The following is an 18,697-nucleotide window of genomic DNA, read 5'->3' as shown; positions in this document are numbered from 1 at the left end:
TTCCTAGTCTCTACGCTGACCCTTTGAAGCCTCTGCTTTGCTGCTGACCTTTGCTCTGTTCCAATTGCACAACTGTCAACTTTGCTTTGCGCTGCTCAGTCTCTGGCGCTCCTAGCCACTGCAACTGCCACTCCGACACTCCTCTGCACCAACTAACACTGGTACATCCTGCTACTTTTGATCTAGGCTCCTGTAGCAAGGAGTTGATCCGAGAGGTGGACTCCTCAAGGATCCTGTTCCCTGTAGTCCTTTTGAATTACAACTCTAAGACACCCCACCTCCCTCTTAGAGCTGCCTGGGTTGTCATGGTGAACTCCTTGATCTTTGCAGCTGCAACCTTCGGATCATGCTTCTCATCTTTGTCCTCCTCCTTGAGAGGACATTGTGTTGCGTAGTGACCGAATTCACCATACCTGAAGCATTTGATCTTCGAAACATCTTTCTTCTTCTTCTATTGCTCCTGCTACCCCTTGGATATGGGGGCTGCATTTTCTTCCTCCTCCTTGGACTTCGACCCATCGCTGCTGGTTCCGTCATGTTTACACTTGACCAAATCCCTCCTCAGCTCCTCCTGCTTAAGAGCTGCCCACATTTCATCCCAGTTTGGCAAAGTTGCCTTGCCCAGGATGCTTTGGACAAGGACTTGCCACTCCTCGGATATTGAATTTAGGGCAAGTCTTACCATCTCGGAACCTTGAGGTGTTGACCTCGCAGCTGCTAGCTCATCTCGAGTCTCTTGAAGCTTAGAGAGGAATAGATCAATGTGTTCCCCCTTGTGCATCTGCAGAGATCTCATCTTCTGCTCCAAGTACGTCTTTTGCTACTCGGAATATCCTTGATACAACATCGACAATGCATCCCACATCTCCTTGGCAGTGTTTTTGCCAGCGATGTGACAGAATATATTATTCTTTACTCCGTCTAGGATCATTCTCTTTGTCTTCGCCATTTCTCCCCTGTACTTCTTGAGCGGATCTGGATCTGCGGGCTTAGCTACCACGCTATCGACATAGACTTTGAGAAAATGATCATCCAGAAGGCACAACATCCTTGCCTTCCGGATCACATAGTTGGATGCCCCATGCAACCTATCCTGATCTCTCTGTCCACTGGCTGCCATCTCTGCCTATCAAAATGTCAAATGGCCTCCTCTTTCCTGTTGCTGCTTAGCAAATGAGAATTCTAATTCCCTGGCTAGGAATTCTTTGAGGAAGAAATTCCCTCAAGTGTCTCTTCTTCCTTCTGATATCTTTTTGCCCAGCAACTGCCTGTAGAACACTGCGTCACACCAGGAACCCCTCTTTGCTGAGGCTTTTGTTGCGCTGCTCCCTCTATCGCTGATAGATTTCGATCTGGAAATCCTATCTCTTTGCCGACTCACTCAGAGAGAGATTTACCACGAAAATCTAGCCCGCCTGGCCTGAACTGCTCCCTCTGGGGATTCGAATTGCTGCCTGTGTAGGAATTTTGAACTCCCTTCCTCCTTCAACGCCGGGCTCTTCCAACACTGCTCTCTTGTTCCACCTGCTGCTCTGATACCATGTGAAAATTTGGAGGCCCAAATTCCTACTACAACTGAGGGTTTCTCCTATTTGTTAATTACTGAACAAATTATTTACTGCTTCCTACAACAATTATCGAAACTAATACACTACAACCTTCACCATTTAAATAAAATGCGGAAACAAGAAACTGAGAAAGAAAGAAATACACAAGACATCTACACAGCTGTATTTGGAGAAATGTCCCCGAAAAAATTATGTGTGGGAAAACTGGTGCAGTAGCTGAGGGTTTTATTATTATGCAGTAGTAATTCTGAGTACAATTCGTTGGATGCCCAACTGGCAATCCAATACCAAGAGAAACTAGACAAAACGAATATTGAGATGATCTCATGTTGTCACTCAAAGATCCGACTCTGATCTCACTGGGAATGAGCCTTTGCGTCCCTTCTGCGCAGAATTGCATCAACCCCATGCAATCTCTGCATCACCTCTGCAAACGAATATTGAGATGATCTCATGTTGTCACTCAAAGATCCGACTCTGATCTCACTGGGAATGAGCCTTTGCGTCCCTTCTGCGCAGAATTGCATCAACCCCATGCAATCTCTGCATCACCTCTGCTGGGGATTGCGCTGCTCCTCCTTCTGACCCTCTGTTGGCTGGAAACTTTGACTTTCAGCCTCCCGATCTCACACCCTGGCTCCCAACTTCTGAAACTCGATTTCCTCAGTAGGAATTCGATCTCCCTTCAGGCCCTGCGTGGGCCAGCGTCAGCTTTGCTTGGGCTAGCGTCAGCCTCTCTGGACTTTGTTCTGCCTTCTCTGCCTTGTACTCTCCGACTAGGAAAATTTCTCTTCGAATACTATCCCTGCCCCTCATTGCAAAAGATCACTTTGAAATTCTCTTCGGTAGCTGCTCTGCTTCAGAAATTCGATCTTTTGATCTTCACTCGATGTGTTCTCCAAGTGCCCCTCAAGCCTCTTCTTATATCTTTCTGTTGGACAACCAACAACCCAGATTAACTTCTAATCAATGGCTTAGATCATTTTGGCTTGATCCTCATCTTCTTCTAGAAGTTACACCCATAGTTTAGATTAATACCCATTAATTATTTTAATTTCCTAAGTTTAGATTTAGGGTCCCATTAAAAATAATTAATTATTTTAATAAAATTGTCTCCAGGTGGAATTTCCCAAAACGATTTCTGGGTATTGGAGAATGCATGTGTCTAAGCTTCCCTGCAAATTTTGAGACTTAGAGCACATCTGATGCTACTAGAAATCAACAGTTGTAGGTATTTAGTAGGGAACAATTGAAGCTAGGGAAGCATCATAGAGCGAGGGAGCAACAGAGATTTGGGAGGAAGAATTCCACAATATTTCTAGTGTCCGGGAGGTAGGAAAGAGGAGGTCGTACAACGCAGTTTGAATAGCCAAAACCCAAATGTGAGTTGCCGGAAGATATTTGTTTCGGTTGCTTGTTGTCGGATCAGGGTCCCATAGGCAGATTGAGTTAGTTCGAGAGGTAGAGGGAGCCTAGACATCTCACCTGGAGGCAAATTTAGGGCTGTACGAATTCATCTTAAGCAAGAACGTGCATTTCCCAGAGGTAGTGCAAATAGCCTGGGAGAGTGTGAGTTGCCGGGACAAGGCTAGATTGAGTTGCAAAGGGAGATCTTGGATCTCTAGTTTATTTTGCTAGTTGTGATCAGTGTTTGCTGGAGGATTGCTAGTAAAAGGCATCTAATTGATTGTACTTTCAAGTTGCCACATAATAATAAAACCCTTATCTGTTGCACTGGTTTTCCCTTTGGGGTTTTTGAAGGGATAGTTGTCCAAAAATAAGCGTGTTAATTTTGTGTGTGCGCATCTATTTCTTAGTTCCGTATTTTATATTTCCGCAACATTTTTAATGCGAAGAATGCAATTGTGAATTATTTGCTATTTGCTGTTAATAATTACCAGAAGACAAATAAACTGCATTTAGTTAGGAGAATAATTTCCAATTAATTGTGAAGGTGTCTACTTTTGGTCCCAGCTATTCTACAAGTGATATAAAATATTGTTTTGAAAGTGAAAAAGTTAAAGTGAAGTGTTTAGTTAAATGATAATGCCAGTTGGTAATCATAACCTCAATGTTCCTGGAATCTCTATCAGCATTCACCTCGTAGGCCCTATTTTTATACATGTTTTTATTTGAGGAATATGGGTAAAGTGATGAAAATTGAATGATTTTGGGACTCTTTAGTCCTCCATCTTTGCTCCATGTATCAACTTCAATGATTCATCAAAATAATATTGTCACACTGAGAGTTTCATTAAATTTAATAATCATTCGAATTAAATAACTATCTTTCTCACAATTGTGATACTACTTTATTCAATGAGAATACAAAATTCCTGGTGTTGGAGCAAAGGAAAATTCAATGTAAATATATTTTCACAGATATCTAAAAAAATTATCCGAGGGATAGGATACTTATCTCCAGATTATATTGATATTGCTTTGGAGAAAATCACACGCACTCCTTTTTAAAATTATCTACTTGGAGATCTATGCATGCTTGTATTGGTAGCTTGTCACATAATAATGTCATCATGCTTTCTTTCGCACACTGTCTACCTCTTTATCGGCATTTACATCTACCTCAATTGGTGTTATGAACACACAACATACTGGAAAATCTTTGGCCTTTTCTCAAGATAGATCAAGAAAAATGGATCAACAAAAGCGAAGTTTTCTGTGGTGATTATCAAAATTTCTTACACTTCATGAGTTGGTGCTGTAGGGATATCTTCATTGATTGAAGTTCATTTTTTGCAAATCAGATAATTCCAAAAACGGGTGTAATTCTTCAGATAATCTTTTTTAGACTTCCTGGTTGGAAGGCTCATTTGCACCATTCAACTGCAGATTATCATGTCTTAATAATATACTCATGGATATCAAGGAGAATGATCGACAAATTTCATAGTTCTTTTGGACTTGAATATTCCCTAGTGTCTGGATGACACAAATATTAGTCACGTACTCCATTTATTATCTTCAAAACTTTAACATGAACACATTCACTCCTGTACCATGACATCACAAGTGTTGATGAGATTGCTTATTATTGGATTTTAACCTTGAGGAATTGGAGATTGTAATTGACCAATTACCATCATGTATTTAAGAAGAAAGACATGGAGTGTAAATTGCTTTTACTTAAAGTGTCTTATAAAGTTGGAGGCATGGTTGACCCTTCCCATGACCACGTGTTCATGAGTAATACTTGCATACATGCTTCATACATTATAGCCATGGAAAAATTGAAAAATGTCAAAAATAATGATGGGCATTTAGAGAATGTTATTCCAAAATTGGAAGCTGGTCACCTCATGTTTTGTGTTCCATTCCCTGTGTTATTTGTTCTTGTTTTGAACTGTTTGGTTTTGGCTGTTCTATTTATTCACTACTTTATGGAGGAAATTTGGATATTGGAGCTTCCTTTCTGATATTTTGCATGAAGTCTTTGTTCATGGTGTTTGATCATCACTATCAATCAGTAGCCATAACAATTTTCACACTTTCTTGGTCTGAAGTATTTTTTCAAAGGATAATGCGAGTTGATAATCATAAGCTCAATGTTCCTGGACTCGCTATCAGCATTCATTTTGTAGGTGCTGCTTTTATACATGTTTGCAGTAAGTTATGCATTTCCTACGTGTTAGACATCCTGTGGGTTCAAGCTGATCAGTTTCCAACTTTCCTTTCGTTAAATGCTGATGGTCATGAATCCAAGGATTATTTTTTTTAATTCCCAAGGAAATCTACACTTTCATAATATTTGTTATGAAGCTTATAAAATGATCCAGTAACGGATGTTTTTCAGAATATATGCACGTGAACTTGCTTGCTTGGGCATTCTTGGATCCTGTGTGGTTGGTTATCAACAATGCAAGTGATGAAAAATATGTTCTTTTAGTAATCCCCTCCCCTCCTCTCATCTTGAAATGATTGATTGCTCTAAGCTAAATGTCCTAATAGTAAATTCACAGACTTTCTTTTATGTAAAATGTGGATATTGATTATAGTTATCTGACTGAGTTTGTACAGGCAGCTGAGTTCGATGTTGCAGCGGCTCAAAAAGGAATTGTTTATATTGATGAAGTTGATAAAATCACAAAGAAGGTAACTTATTGTTACTCTTTGCTCTTGTCAAAGTGGAATTGAACTATAAAAACATTTCAGTCATTTTTTTTCTTAATGGCAAGTGTCAAGTTTTAACCAGAGTCAATCATATTGTGGATTTGCAGGCTGAAAGCTTGAATATAAGTAGGGATGTGTCTGGAGAGGGTGTTCAGCAAGCATTGCTAAAAATGCTGGAAGGAACAGTGAGTCTGCTTTTGCTCTTTGATGATGCTCTTTTTTTTTGGTTTGACCCAGGGGGGATTTGAACCTTGAATCTCATGGTTTACATAATACTTCATAACGTGGCAATTGCCAATTGAGCTGCCCCCTGTGGGCTTTTTGATGATGCTCTTTACCCATGAAACTATAAAGTACTAAATGTAGTTGCAAGATTTTAATTGGGTTATGAGAAAGTCCTAAACTTGGTAACTATCATAATTTTTTTACTTGGTATTACATGAAGCTTTATTGCCATTGACTTTATTTTGCCTCCAATGTTACAACCTAAGTCACATGACACGGGGACACGAGACACGGAAGACACGTAAATACGAGTATTCAATACGAAACGCAGCGACCTAGAAACAGGACACGGGGGACACGTTTTATATATATATATATATATATATATATACCAAAATATAGTTTTTTATCCATATTAAATTGCAAGTTGCAGCTTATCTAATCAAATTAAAATATAATTACTTCTCAAAGTTCATAGTTCACTTTAAAAAAATAAATAGAATCAAAATTTACTATTTAGAAATTAGAATGTGATATGCTTGGTCTTGATTCTTGAATATTTAATGTTCATTGTTCATGTACAACTTACAAGCACATAAGAAAATAAGTAAAGTCTAATCCTATTGATTTCCTCTGCCCCTCTTGCGAGAAAATGCCACAGCTTTCCCTTTCCCTCTAGATGTAGATGCTGGTGCTGGTGGAGTTGGCAGTGGAGTTTGCTATGCTCTAGAAGCTGAAGAACTAGAAGTAGGAGCTATAGGAGGTAGACCACGTCCTCTACTGGTGGCAGGGGTAGCCCGGGCAGGTGGTGTCACCTGGAAACATTGCAATCTCCCAATCCTGAAATCCTGAAAAACTGATAAGTCTGCTGCATTTGAATGAAATCTAAAATTCTACTTTCTCCATATGAAATCCAATGAAGCCGGAACCACTCTCAAACATCCTGAGTCATTTCATGGTAATGTTAAAAATTTAAGTAAAATGATGAAAATGAAGATTAAGGAGAATGCCACTTTTACTTTAAGAATTTAACATTACCATGAATAACATATCAATACTAGGGCCTAGACTTGATCATTAAGCTGCCCCACTCAAAAATTATTTGTTTCTTTCAAAAAAAATTGCAGCTTATGCAGGGAACATTTTCTACCAACGAAATACGCGTTTCCCAAATTCAGGACACGACAAAAACCGGCGAATACGTATTCCATTTTATAGGACACGATAAAAACCGTATTTGACACGTATTAGGGCCGTTTTCGTGTCCAGTATGTAAAATACGGGACACGGGACCCTGGAGGACGTGTCCTGTGACTTAGGTTACAACTATAATGCATTATATAAACAATGTCATGTCCATTCAAGCAGGATATGTGAAGATATAATAAGCCTAACTAATCTGAAAGTAGAGTACTTTGGCATTTGGGAATCAGAACAGCGCCTTTCTTAGAAGTCCCATTGACACTGGACGAGTTCATTGTGTTTCTGCTTAGGATATACTGCCAGCTAAAATCAAACGTCAGCAATGGGGAAATGCTTTTTGAAGCACTAAAACAATCTCTGAAGGAGATGCTTTTCTTTTATCTGAGTCTTCATAATACAATACAGTTTATCTGTTCTCTTCTAGTTTTCTCAATAAAATGGTATTTGATGTCATAGCTAAGGTTGCCTCCTTGAAGTATAATATGTGAAAATTTCTGAATCTACACATCAGAAATCCTACTGCAATCACTGGTTTATCATTTCCTACTTGTTTTTACATTCAACAAGTTATTTAATTATTTAAACAGTGATGATAAAACTATTGCACACTGCACATACATATAGATGATGAACTGAAAATAGAATGAGACCAATACACAAGGGACACCGTTAGTTTTGGACAACACGTCCCTGGAAAAACCCAATGCGGGAAAACCGGTGCAAACATCCTGAGTCGTTTCATGGTAATGTTAAAAATTTAAGTAAAAGGATGGAAATGAGAGATAAAGGAGAATGTCAGTTTTACTAAGAATTTAACATTACCATTAGGGAGCGCCTTGGGAGTATTCGGAAAGTGTAGTTCCTCACATAACAGTTCGAAATTTCCAAAAACAAAAAAAAGCCCTGTGGAACCGTCCGCCTTCTCTCGGATCCGCTCGTGATCCGCGGATCGGAAAATAGGAACCGTGGATCGGGGCCCCGCGAATCCATTTTTGCAGGGACCGCCAAAAAAAGACGATCCATGGATCTGATTTTCCGATCTGCAGTTCCACCGAAGGATTGGTGGCGGATCTGTACGGAACGCGGATCTGCCTTTGGATCCTTGGGGGAGGGGGCGGTTCCTGCAAGACTAGTCCAGGGACAAAAAAGCTCAGTTACATGCCTGCGTTCGAAGGATAGAAACTCTAGATGCGTGCAAACTTCACCCCCTGAGATTTTGGACCTTTGCGCGAACTTCTTCCGTCAGACCTGTGCGAAGCAAGACAAAAGAGAAGAGTAGAGTATGGCTTGATCAATGTGTAGAAATGAGTTTGAGTTCACTTCTAATTATAGGCTTTCATGAGGGTCCACTTGGTGTTGAGGCTGACCTAACCAAGTTCACATGTGCTTAGGCCGACCCATTCCATTATACATGAATGAATAAAATAATTCAAAAATAAACTTCCACTTGTCCAAATGGGGTGATCTTTAGATTGATTTTGGTCCTCTCGAAAAGAGGAATTTAATGGAATCATCATCTCAGTCATCTGAGCTGTCCAAGGTAGAATTTTATCCTAGTTGCAAAAATTAACACTGCCTCTCAACTAGGAAGAATTCCACCTGCCAATATCTGTTTGTTGATCATCATGTCATCTTGTCATGGTGTCGCCATGCTTTCACTGTCTCTGCTCAACTCTATCTGCTGAACTTTTTCGGATCTAAAAGAAGAAGAATCAGGGAGCAATAACTTCCACCCATAACGAGCAATAGGATAAATTATTCATACAAGGGAACTCATCTTTGACCTTGAAATCTCATCGGGGAGCTCATTCTCAACCCAAAATATCAAAAGGGGAGCAAGTCTCAACCCAATCCTATTGCCTACTAATCTTCCCATCAAATGACCCTCAATAGTCATGTGGTAGAACACTTGCATCATAATCGACTTGGGTTGTACACCCCAAGTACACTCTCAACCCGTTGGCCAAATAAGGAGCGGTATTCCCAACAAGCCTTGCTTGAGGGTATGATGCCAACTGGGGTATACTCTGCATAGACCATGTGTGATCGTCCCATGCAAATATCTCAACACGTGTTTGGTAGTGATTCAATGTGCATGGAGGGGCTCGGTCATGAATTGACTCAATGTGTTTATTGCATAGCATATGTCTAGATGGGTGTTCATAAGGAACATCAGAGCCCCAATTAGTTGTCTATACTTTGATGGATTTGCCAAATCAAATCCTGTAGCTTCTCCACATAACTTCTTGAAGTTCATTTCCATCGGTGTAGCCATGGATTTGCATTCATTCATTCCAAATCTTTCCAACAGCTTCACAATGTATTTTCCTTGTGAAAGGAAAATCTCACTAGGCCTTTGCCACACCTCAAGACCTAGAAAGTAGTGCATGAGACCAAGGTCCTTCATCTCAAATTTGGATGCTAGCCCCCTCTTACACTCGATCATCAGAGGCTCACTACCTGTCAAGAATAGATCGTCAACATATAAAACCAAAATCAATGGCATACCTTGGACTACCTTGAAGTAGAGGTTTGGATCGACATTGCTTCTTGTGAATCCCAACTTCATTAAGTAACTGTCAATGCGTGCATACCAAGCTCGGGGAGCTTGCTTCAAACCATACAATGCCTTCTTCAACTTGCAAACATGTGTTCTTCGATCTTCCACTTCAAATCCATGTGGTTGTTCAACATATACTTCTTCCTGTAACATGCCATGAAGGAATGTGGTCTTTACGTCCATCTAATGAAGAGTCCATCCTTGACTAGCAGCAAAGGAAACTATCGAACAGATGGTTGTATATCGAGCCACAGGAGCAAATATGTCATCATAATCTTCTCCCTCTTTCTGATAGAATCCTCGAGCTACGAACGTTGCTTTTTATTTCTCAATGCTGCCATCAATTCCATGTTTGATCTTGAATAACCACTTTGAAGTCACGGCAAACTTCCCATTCGGTCTTGGTACAACAACCCATACTTCATTTTTCACAGTCAATTTATATTCCTTGGCCATAGCATCCTTCCAAACTTGTTCTTTTACAACTTCTTCGAATGAGGACATTTCGGCTTGATCATAGTGCTCATCGCTGCAACATATCCTTGATACCTGCATGGTTGCTTCCTTTCTCTAAATGATCTGCGAATGGGAACATTTCTTTCAACATCCTATAGAGTATCGCAGAGCTAAAGTGGTCTCTTCCTATTAGGAGGATCACCTGGAGGAGGATCTAAAGGATCCATACGCTCCATGGGATCATCAACAATATCGGACTTAGGCATGAAAGGACCATCTACAATATCCCAATCATCATTCTCTTTCCTTGGGAGGAGGAGGCGGAGGAAGATCTCTTGCTTTTTCAAGAGCCGCATCTTCATCAAATGTTACGTCCCTCCTAATTTCGACCTTCCTTTGACTAGGAATATATATTCTAGAATCTATATGCTTTAGAATTTTCACAATAACCCACAAACATACCTTTTCTTTCTGTATCTTCCAACATATTCCTTTTGTCCTTCGGCACATGAAAATATACAGGGCATCCAAATACACGAAGATGGCTAATATCGGGCTTGACACCTGTGAATATTTCTTTGGGGGTCTTGTTTTATAATGCTTGATGAGGCACCTTGTTTTGAACATATACAACAGAATGTGTGACTTCAGCCCAAAGGAACTTTGGTACCTTTTGATCATGGAGCATGGCACGAACAACTTCTAATATAGACCTGTTCTTCCTTTCAGCTAAACCATTATGTTCAAGAGTATATGGCACAATTGTTTCCTTCTTGATCCCTTCTTTCTTGCAAAATGCTATGAATTCGTTTGACATGTATTCCTTTCCATTGTCATACCCGAATACTTTGATTCTCTTCCTTGTTTGATTTTCAATCAAGGCTTTGAATTCCTTGAACATTTCAAAGGCTTCATCCTTGTGCTTAAGGTAGTATATCCATGTCTTTCTTGAGAAGTCATCAATGAAGGTGATGTAGTAGAGATGACCACCAATAGAATGCATAGGCATCAAACCACATATCAGAATGAATGAGATGGAGGATGTCATTTGTCTTGTTCTCACTAGAGGGGAATGGTCCCCTTGTTTTCTTTCCACTCGCACAACCTGGACAAACTCCATCATGATGAGCTTGAACATTGGGAATACCTGAGACCAATTTCTTCAATTTTGGAAGAGCATCATAGTGTAGATGAGCCAGTTTGCGGAGTCACAACTCGCTCAGATGTGTTGAAAAATGTGTAACTAGGTTCAGTGTTCATTAGTATGAAATCTATTCTTGTAAATATAAAATGAAAAAGAAATTATTATTATTGTTGAAGCATGGGTTTCATGCTCAAGTTCTTTTATTTTATAGGTCAAGCACCCATTGAGTGTGTCTAAGGTTTGTCCTAGGTATAAGAGTCATTTTCATATACGGAAGACCCTATGGGCACATTGTATATTGTAAAGAAAAAATTATTTTGTCTTGAAAATGTCAAAATACGTCCAAGATCAAGTCGGCCTACATGAAGAGCCACGCCCACCCTTGAGGAAGCCTATATATAAGAGGAACTTGTCTTCCACTTGGATCATTCATTCACTCATCTCTTATGCGAAGAAGGCAAAAGAAGGAATTCGAAGAAATGCGAAGAAGAGAAGGACGAAGAAGTCGAAGTGTTTGGGTCTCTCTCCATTCTTCTGGAAGTGCGAAGTTAGGGTTTCTGTGCTGGGAAAGTATGAGGTTCGATTTTGGAAGCAAGAGAGAAAGGAAGGCAAGCGAAGGTCTCTTAAGGCATCTTACTAGCCCTAGGACTCAAGTCAAGGCAAGCAAGGTCAAGGGGAAGGCAGTTAGAGGGAGATCGAAGTCTCCTAGAGAAGCAACAACAGTTGCAACAATTACTGGGGAGCAAAATTTCAGATCTACTAGGAGGTTGAAGATATTTCAGCAAGAGGCCGAGGAAGAATTGATATTCGAGGGTATTTGTTTGAGTCTAGGTCATGTTATTCGTCAATTGAAAGATCTGAAAGATAAGAAGAGATTTTACCGGTTTTCCCCTCAAGAGGAGGGGTTTTGGCCCACGCTGGAAGCCTATATACTGTGTCATTGTTCTTGTTGTTTTTTGGTAGCTGTTTGATGGATTTCACATTGGAATAAGAAAGATCAAAGCTAATAAGTAAAATGGTAACACAAACAGTTATCAAGTTAAGAGAATTAACATATACATTGCCCCATTGAATTTTCAACATGGTATCAAAGCTTTGGTTCTCTAAGGGCATCATGAAGATCTCTTCTACAACGAAGAAGGTCATCAAGAAGATTGCAAGCCATCTCAAGAAAGGTATCAAAGAAGTATGGAGTCTCATATTCTCTTCAAAGAAGGTATCACTCAAAGAAAGGGATGAAGGACTCTTCTCGGCTCTCTCTGGGACATTCCAAGACAAAGACATTTGGGTGATTGATAGCGGTGCATCAAGGCACATGACTGGTCACTCCCACCAATTGAAGACCTTGTCAAAAGGAAAATTTGCATACTCTGTGGAACTTGGAGACAACAAAAGCTATCTAGTGAAAGGCATTGGATCAACATCCATAAGGCTCGAAGATGGAAGCAACATCCACCTCAACAACATTCTGTTTGGTCCAGGTTTGGACAAAAAAAGATACTTTCTATTTCAAGCTTAGAAGATAAAGGAGATAGAGTAGCCTTCATTGATGGTAAAGTAGTTGTATGGGAAAAGGGCTCAAGCATAGAACAAGCAAAAGTGATTGGTATTCGAGAAGGAAGGCTCTACAGGTTAATATCTCCTGTAAACCATGCCCTAGTTCGCACTGAGATTAGTCCATGTGAACTTTGGCATTGGAGGTTTGGTCATCTACATTTCAAAATACTTCCGACTCTAAATTCCATAGTAGATGGAATACCAAATCTAAAAAGGATCATGAAGGTGTCTGTAAAGGATGTGTATTGGGCAAGAATACATAGAGACCATTTGGAAGCAGTGCTTCACGGTCGAAAGAAATCTTGGATCTCATTCACTCTAATGTGTGTGGCACTATGACTGCAAAATTTCTTGGAGGACATCTTTATTATGTGACATTCATAGATGATCACTCAAGAAAGACCTGGGTTTACTTAATGAAAACCAAGGATGAAGTATTTACTAAATTTCAAGAATTCAAAGCTGAAGTGGAGAACATTACAGAAAAAAGAATCAAGATACTAAGATCTGATAATGGAGGAGAATATACATCCAAAGAGATTATAGCATTCTGTAAGGAATCTGGGATTAAGAGGGAGTTGATAGTTCCATACAATCCCGAACAAAATGGAGTTGCAGAAAGAAAGAACAGATCCATTGAAGAAAGTGTAAAAGCAATGTTACACAATCAAGATCTACCCAAGTTTTTGTGGGCTAAGGAAACAAAGAGAGTAGTTTACATGCACAATCGATGTCCCCACAAATCTCTAGATAACAAAACTTTGGAAAAAGTGTTCACTGGGAAAAAGGCATCCGTAGATCATCTCCGAATCTTTGGATGTCCTGTGTATATTCATATACCAAAGGACAAAAGAAAGAAGCTGGATCCTTCCGGTGTGAAGGGCATATTTGTTGGGTATAGTAACTCATCGAAAGCCTATAGAATCTATATGAAAGATGGACATCACATTGAAGTTAGTCGTGATGTCATATTTGACGAGAGCATAACATTTAAGAAATCAAAAGAACTTTCTATAGATTCTGATGACGAAGAACTTCCTATATTTGAGGAAGAAGTTGACAAGGAAGGAGAAGAATCTCACCATGAAGAAGGACCTAGTGAACTTGTTGAACCCTTTGAAAATTTCTGTATAGAAATCCTATTGCAGTGGTTAATATTGTTTCTTCTACTTATTATATAAAAAATGAGTTATCTATAATATATTCTTGCAACAAATATCGAAATATATTCTACTGTAGCCTTCACAATTAAAACATTGCAGAAGGTAAATGTAAGGAAATATACTGGCACAAATACAATCATAATGACATAGTTATTTTGGACAATTGTCCCCGGAAAAACCCAATGTGGGAAAATCGGTGCGACAAATGAGGGTTTTTATTATTCTTCAGCGAATTCTCTTGTACAAATTACAACCAACAAAATAGGAATGAAAAATTTTACAAACACTTCTTGACCAAGTTCTACCCCAGATAAAGCACTTCTTTTTCTGCAGAATCCTTTGATCCTCTCTGCGTCAAACTGCTTTCCCAGGCTCAGCATTAAGCTGCCCATGCAGGCTCCACTTCAAACTGCCTCTGCGCTGCCTCTTTCTACGTCACCTTGTTGCTGCTCTACGTCTCGCTGCCTTGCGCCTTTGAATGTGCTGATGCCCTCTCTCTCTGTCTCACCTACAACTCTCCCTCTGAATCGATTTTCTCTTGTCGAACTTCGACTAGTGAGAAAATCGATCTTACTCAGGGCATTGAGTATTTGCCTCTGGTGTATCTTCCAAATGACCCTCAAGCCCCTTTTTACATCTTCCTGTTGGACAACCAATGGCCTCAATTAACTCTTAATCAAAGGCTCAGATACTTTTGACTTGATCTTTGTCTTTTTCTAGAAGATCCACCCACAATTAGATTAATACCCATTACTATTTTAATTTTCCTAAGTTTAGACTTAGGAACCTCATTAAAAATATTAAGTATTTTAATATAATCGTCTCTCGGTGGAATTTCCCAAAACAGTTTCTGGGTTCTCTGGAATGCATGTGCCTAAGCCTCCCTTCAAAATTTGAGGCCTAGAGCACATCCGATGCTACCCCAAATCAATAAACCCATGGTCATTCAAGAGACAAGGAAAATACCTAACTGGTTGAAATCTACACTACTTGATGCAGAAGGTCATGGGGCAGCTCAAGGATCATTTAGAGAAAGTAAAAGACCCAAGAGATATTTTGGGTATGCTCCATACATAACAAAATTAATAGAAGCAGAACCATCCACCTTTGAAGAGGCTGTAGAACATCGAGAATGGAAGGATGCCATGAATGAAGAATATCAATCTATAATGAAGAATGGAGTTTGGGAGATCGTACCTAGGCCTGAAGACAAATCTGTGGTTACTTCCAAATGGATCTATAAGATCAAGCATGCAATAGATGGAAGTATAGATAAGTATAAAGCAAGATTTGTGGCTAGAGGGTTCTCACAACTTAAAGGCATCAACTATGAAGAAACATTTGCTCCAATAGCAAGATATACAATGATTCGATCATTAGTCTCACTGTCAGCATCGATGGGATGGAACATCCACCAAATGGATGTCAAGATTGCGTTTCCGAATGGCATTATAGATGAAGAAGTCTATATAGAACAAACCTTGGGATTTGAAGTCAAAGATATGAAGGCATATGTTTGTAGATTAAAGAAAGCATTATATGGTCTCTAGTAAGCACCTAGGGCATGGTATGCTAGGATGTATGCATACCTACAGAGATTAGGCTTCACGAAAAGTTCTGCTGACTCAAACCTCTATATTAAGGTTGTAAACAATGAACCTGTAGTTATTCTTTTGTATGTAGATGATCTTCTCTTGACAGGTGTAGAAGGTCGTGTTGTTGCATAAAGTGTCCAGGGACCGCGGCAACGCTCGGAGTAACGGCTGTCACTCTAATCTTTACTCACTCTATTTAGAATTTCTCCTAGACAAGTCAGGGGGGTAGTCCCTAGGGGTAAATGAATGAAGGAAACCTGTGGAACATAGGCTCTAGGAGACTTAACGCTGAAAATCTTAATGCAAATGAGACAAGTTATGATTAACTGAGATGAATAAGACACAACCACAAGATAGAAATGAAGACCAGTGCCTTAGATGTTCAATTAACCATGAACCTACTTGAAGAAACACAATCAAGCTAGTCAGAAGAAACAACGATCTTAACATGCAAATTAGTATAGCAATTAAATTCCGAAAGATCTAAATACCATGAAGAACCATGAAATTCAAATGCTAAGCAATTCACAATCCTAGAATTCAAATGATTTTTCTTTAATGACCCAGATCTAGAGAAAATTTATCTTTCTCCTATAGTCAATCTTTAGATATGATTAGAAATTAAGCGTTTGACTATAGAGGAATTAAAATGTTTGATACCACAAAGTTTCTTTTAGATTTTTTACCCTTAACACAAAAAAGATACCAAGAAGGAACTTTAGATTAACAGTTTAATTATTCCTTAGGAAAAATTCTTCGATGTGCTAAGTTTTATGTGGCAAATGAAATTTTTTTATGTGACCGAAAGTAAAAATCAAAAGTAGTTAACTAAATTTAAACATAAAAAATTAATTTTCTATATGCGGAAGCTTAAATTTCTTTTGATTTATTTCATTCGCAATCAAAGTCACCAAAATTTAATTTTTTTGAAATATTTTTCGAATGAAAAAAATGAAAATGAAAAAATCAAAACACAGTCTTACAAAAAAAAATATAAAAAAAAACCAAAACAAAATCAAAATAAACCAATCTAAAAGTCAAAAGACAAAATAAAATAAATCTAACGCAAATCCTAAACTAAACAAACACAAACAATAAAAATCAAATTAAAAATTAAAAATGAATAAGTTAACCAAAGTAAAAAATCAAATGAAATCAAAAGGAACTAACTAAACTAACCTAGCATAAATAAAACTAAAATAAAAAAGTAAAACCTAAACCTTAAAAAAAGATCAAAGCAAAACAAAAACAAAGAGAAATCGCTTTTAGAGCTTGCTTGCAAGTTTGGTGGCGGAGAAAGCAGCGACAACAAGGGTAAGGAGACGAGGGTTTATTGCAGGTCGATGGAGTTGAGGAGCGGAGGCAACACGCATAGGAGAAGAAGGTAGCGAAGAAGAGAAAAGAGAATGCAGGTAGCGAGGACGCAAGGGAAGAAAGTCGACGGGCGAGGGAGGAAAGAGCTGCGGGTTAGGGAGCTCGAGGAAATGAGGGATAAGGGAACTCGGTGGTGGCAGGAGCTAGCTCGATGGCGACAGAGGAGAAGACAGCCGACAAAGGAGAAAGAAATGCGAGTCCGAGCAGTGATGATGACAGCTAGAGCGAGGGCAGCCTAAAAGAAAAGATGGAGGAGGTTTGAGAGTGGCGATTTGGCAGGGAATAAGGGACGCGTTTTTTGCAAGAAGCAAATAAAAACGCAGGCAGGGATGTTGAGCAACAAGGAGAAAAGCAGAAGGAAAGTTGAAGAATGTGAGAAGCAGCAAAAAAAACGCAGACAGAGAAAGGAATAAACCCAAAAACGCAAGCAGAGAATAATTTTTTTTTCCAGAAACGAGAAAACCCAACAGTAGAAGAGAGCGGCTCAATACGACAGCGGTCAGGAGACAAATGGTAGCCAAAAACTTAAGAAAATTTCCCATAAATTTTTGATTAAAATGATATGTTCTTCTATATAAAATTTGTCGCCGAAACACTTGTAGAAAAAGCCCAAATCTAAACTCTGAGATCCTCAAACTGAAAATAATTTAGAATAATGCCCCTGCAAAATGGTATTGAGGTCAGATCTTACCCTCCAGAGCCTAGATCTGGCTTCAAATAAAAAAAATCTCCTTTAGATCTGCGCCCTTTACCTACAAAAACGAAAAAAAAGCCCCAGAACCCAAATATACAAAAATAAATAAAGTCCAGAAACCGCAGTCAGAAAACCAATTTTTTTTATAGATCTATGCACAAAAATGGTAGATCTATAAGATCTGAGGAGTATGAGTCCAATTCCGCTCCCAGATCTAATAATCTAAGGCTTTCAATAGCCAGATCTACCAATTTTCCACACAAAAAAAGTAAAATTTTAAATTTTAAAGGAGGTGCTAACTCAAAACCCTTCGTGTATCACCAATAAAATCTTATCATAAGTCCGGAGCTAATTTAGCTAGACTCTTTGAAAAACACGGATCAGGAGTTCGTTGGTTCAACTGAAAACTTCCCCTAACACTCGAGGATTTAAAATCAAGATTTCCCTGTAAAACTCAATCCAACCATCAAAATAGAGCAAGCAAATAATAATAAAATTAAGACAAATAGAGATACCTGCTATTACATTCAAAATTTAAATTATTATTTAACCCCAGCGACTGAGCAAGATACCTGCACTCAAATCACTCTTCAGAAGCTATCATCAATGACTTTAGAAAAATTATGCATGAAAACAACACATCTTACAATATTCCCATGAAGAGTAACACCAACAAAATTTAACTCCAAAGTTTTTCTTTATTATCCAGAAAAAAAGATTACACAAGAGCTTTTTGCTTAGCACACGACTCAGAGATCGGATGGATCGACTGACAAATGACTTCCTATTTAAAGATAAATCCTCCAACGGCTAGTTTGAGTGATCCTCGTCAAAACAATCTTGACCGTTGATGAAGATTAAAATTTCTTTTAATCTCATTCATCAAAATATTTAAATATTTGGGGAAATTCGAAATTTTTCATTAAATGCATTTTAATTAACTAAAAAATATTTTTTTTGAGTTAATTTCCCCAAAAATTTGACTTTGACTTAACCCTAGGGATCAAAGGTTTAAAATTTAACAAAATAA

The 18,697-nt window shown here is 38.8% G+C and overlaps 1 protein-coding gene across 1 annotated transcript in view; it reads left to right on the top strand.

Moving 5' to 3' along the window:
• Positions 1–18,697, top strand: part of LOC149184187 (CLP protease regulatory subunit CLPX1, mitochondrial-like) — a 202,646-nt gene that overhangs the window by 85,256 nt on the left and 98,693 nt on the right. The window contains exons 6-7 of the mRNA XM_089417418.1: positions 5,604–5,678; positions 5,804–5,881. Of these exons, the coding sequence (XP_089273544.1) occupies positions 5,604–5,678; positions 5,804–5,881 (153 nt within the window). The remainder of the gene's footprint in view (positions 1–5,603; positions 5,679–5,803; positions 5,882–18,697) is intronic.

The sequence above is a fragment of the Pinus tabuliformis genome, chromosome 3_2, assembly GCF_031772625.1.
Source record: "Pinus tabuliformis cultivar Carrire ecotype Pingquan chromosome 3_2, CPIR1, whole genome shotgun sequence".
Lineage (NCBI taxonomy): Eukaryota > Viridiplantae > Streptophyta > Pinopsida > Pinales > Pinaceae > Pinus > Pinus tabuliformis.
The sequence above is the reverse complement of the archived record's forward strand: the minus strand, read 5'-3'. Positions and strand labels throughout refer to the sequence as shown.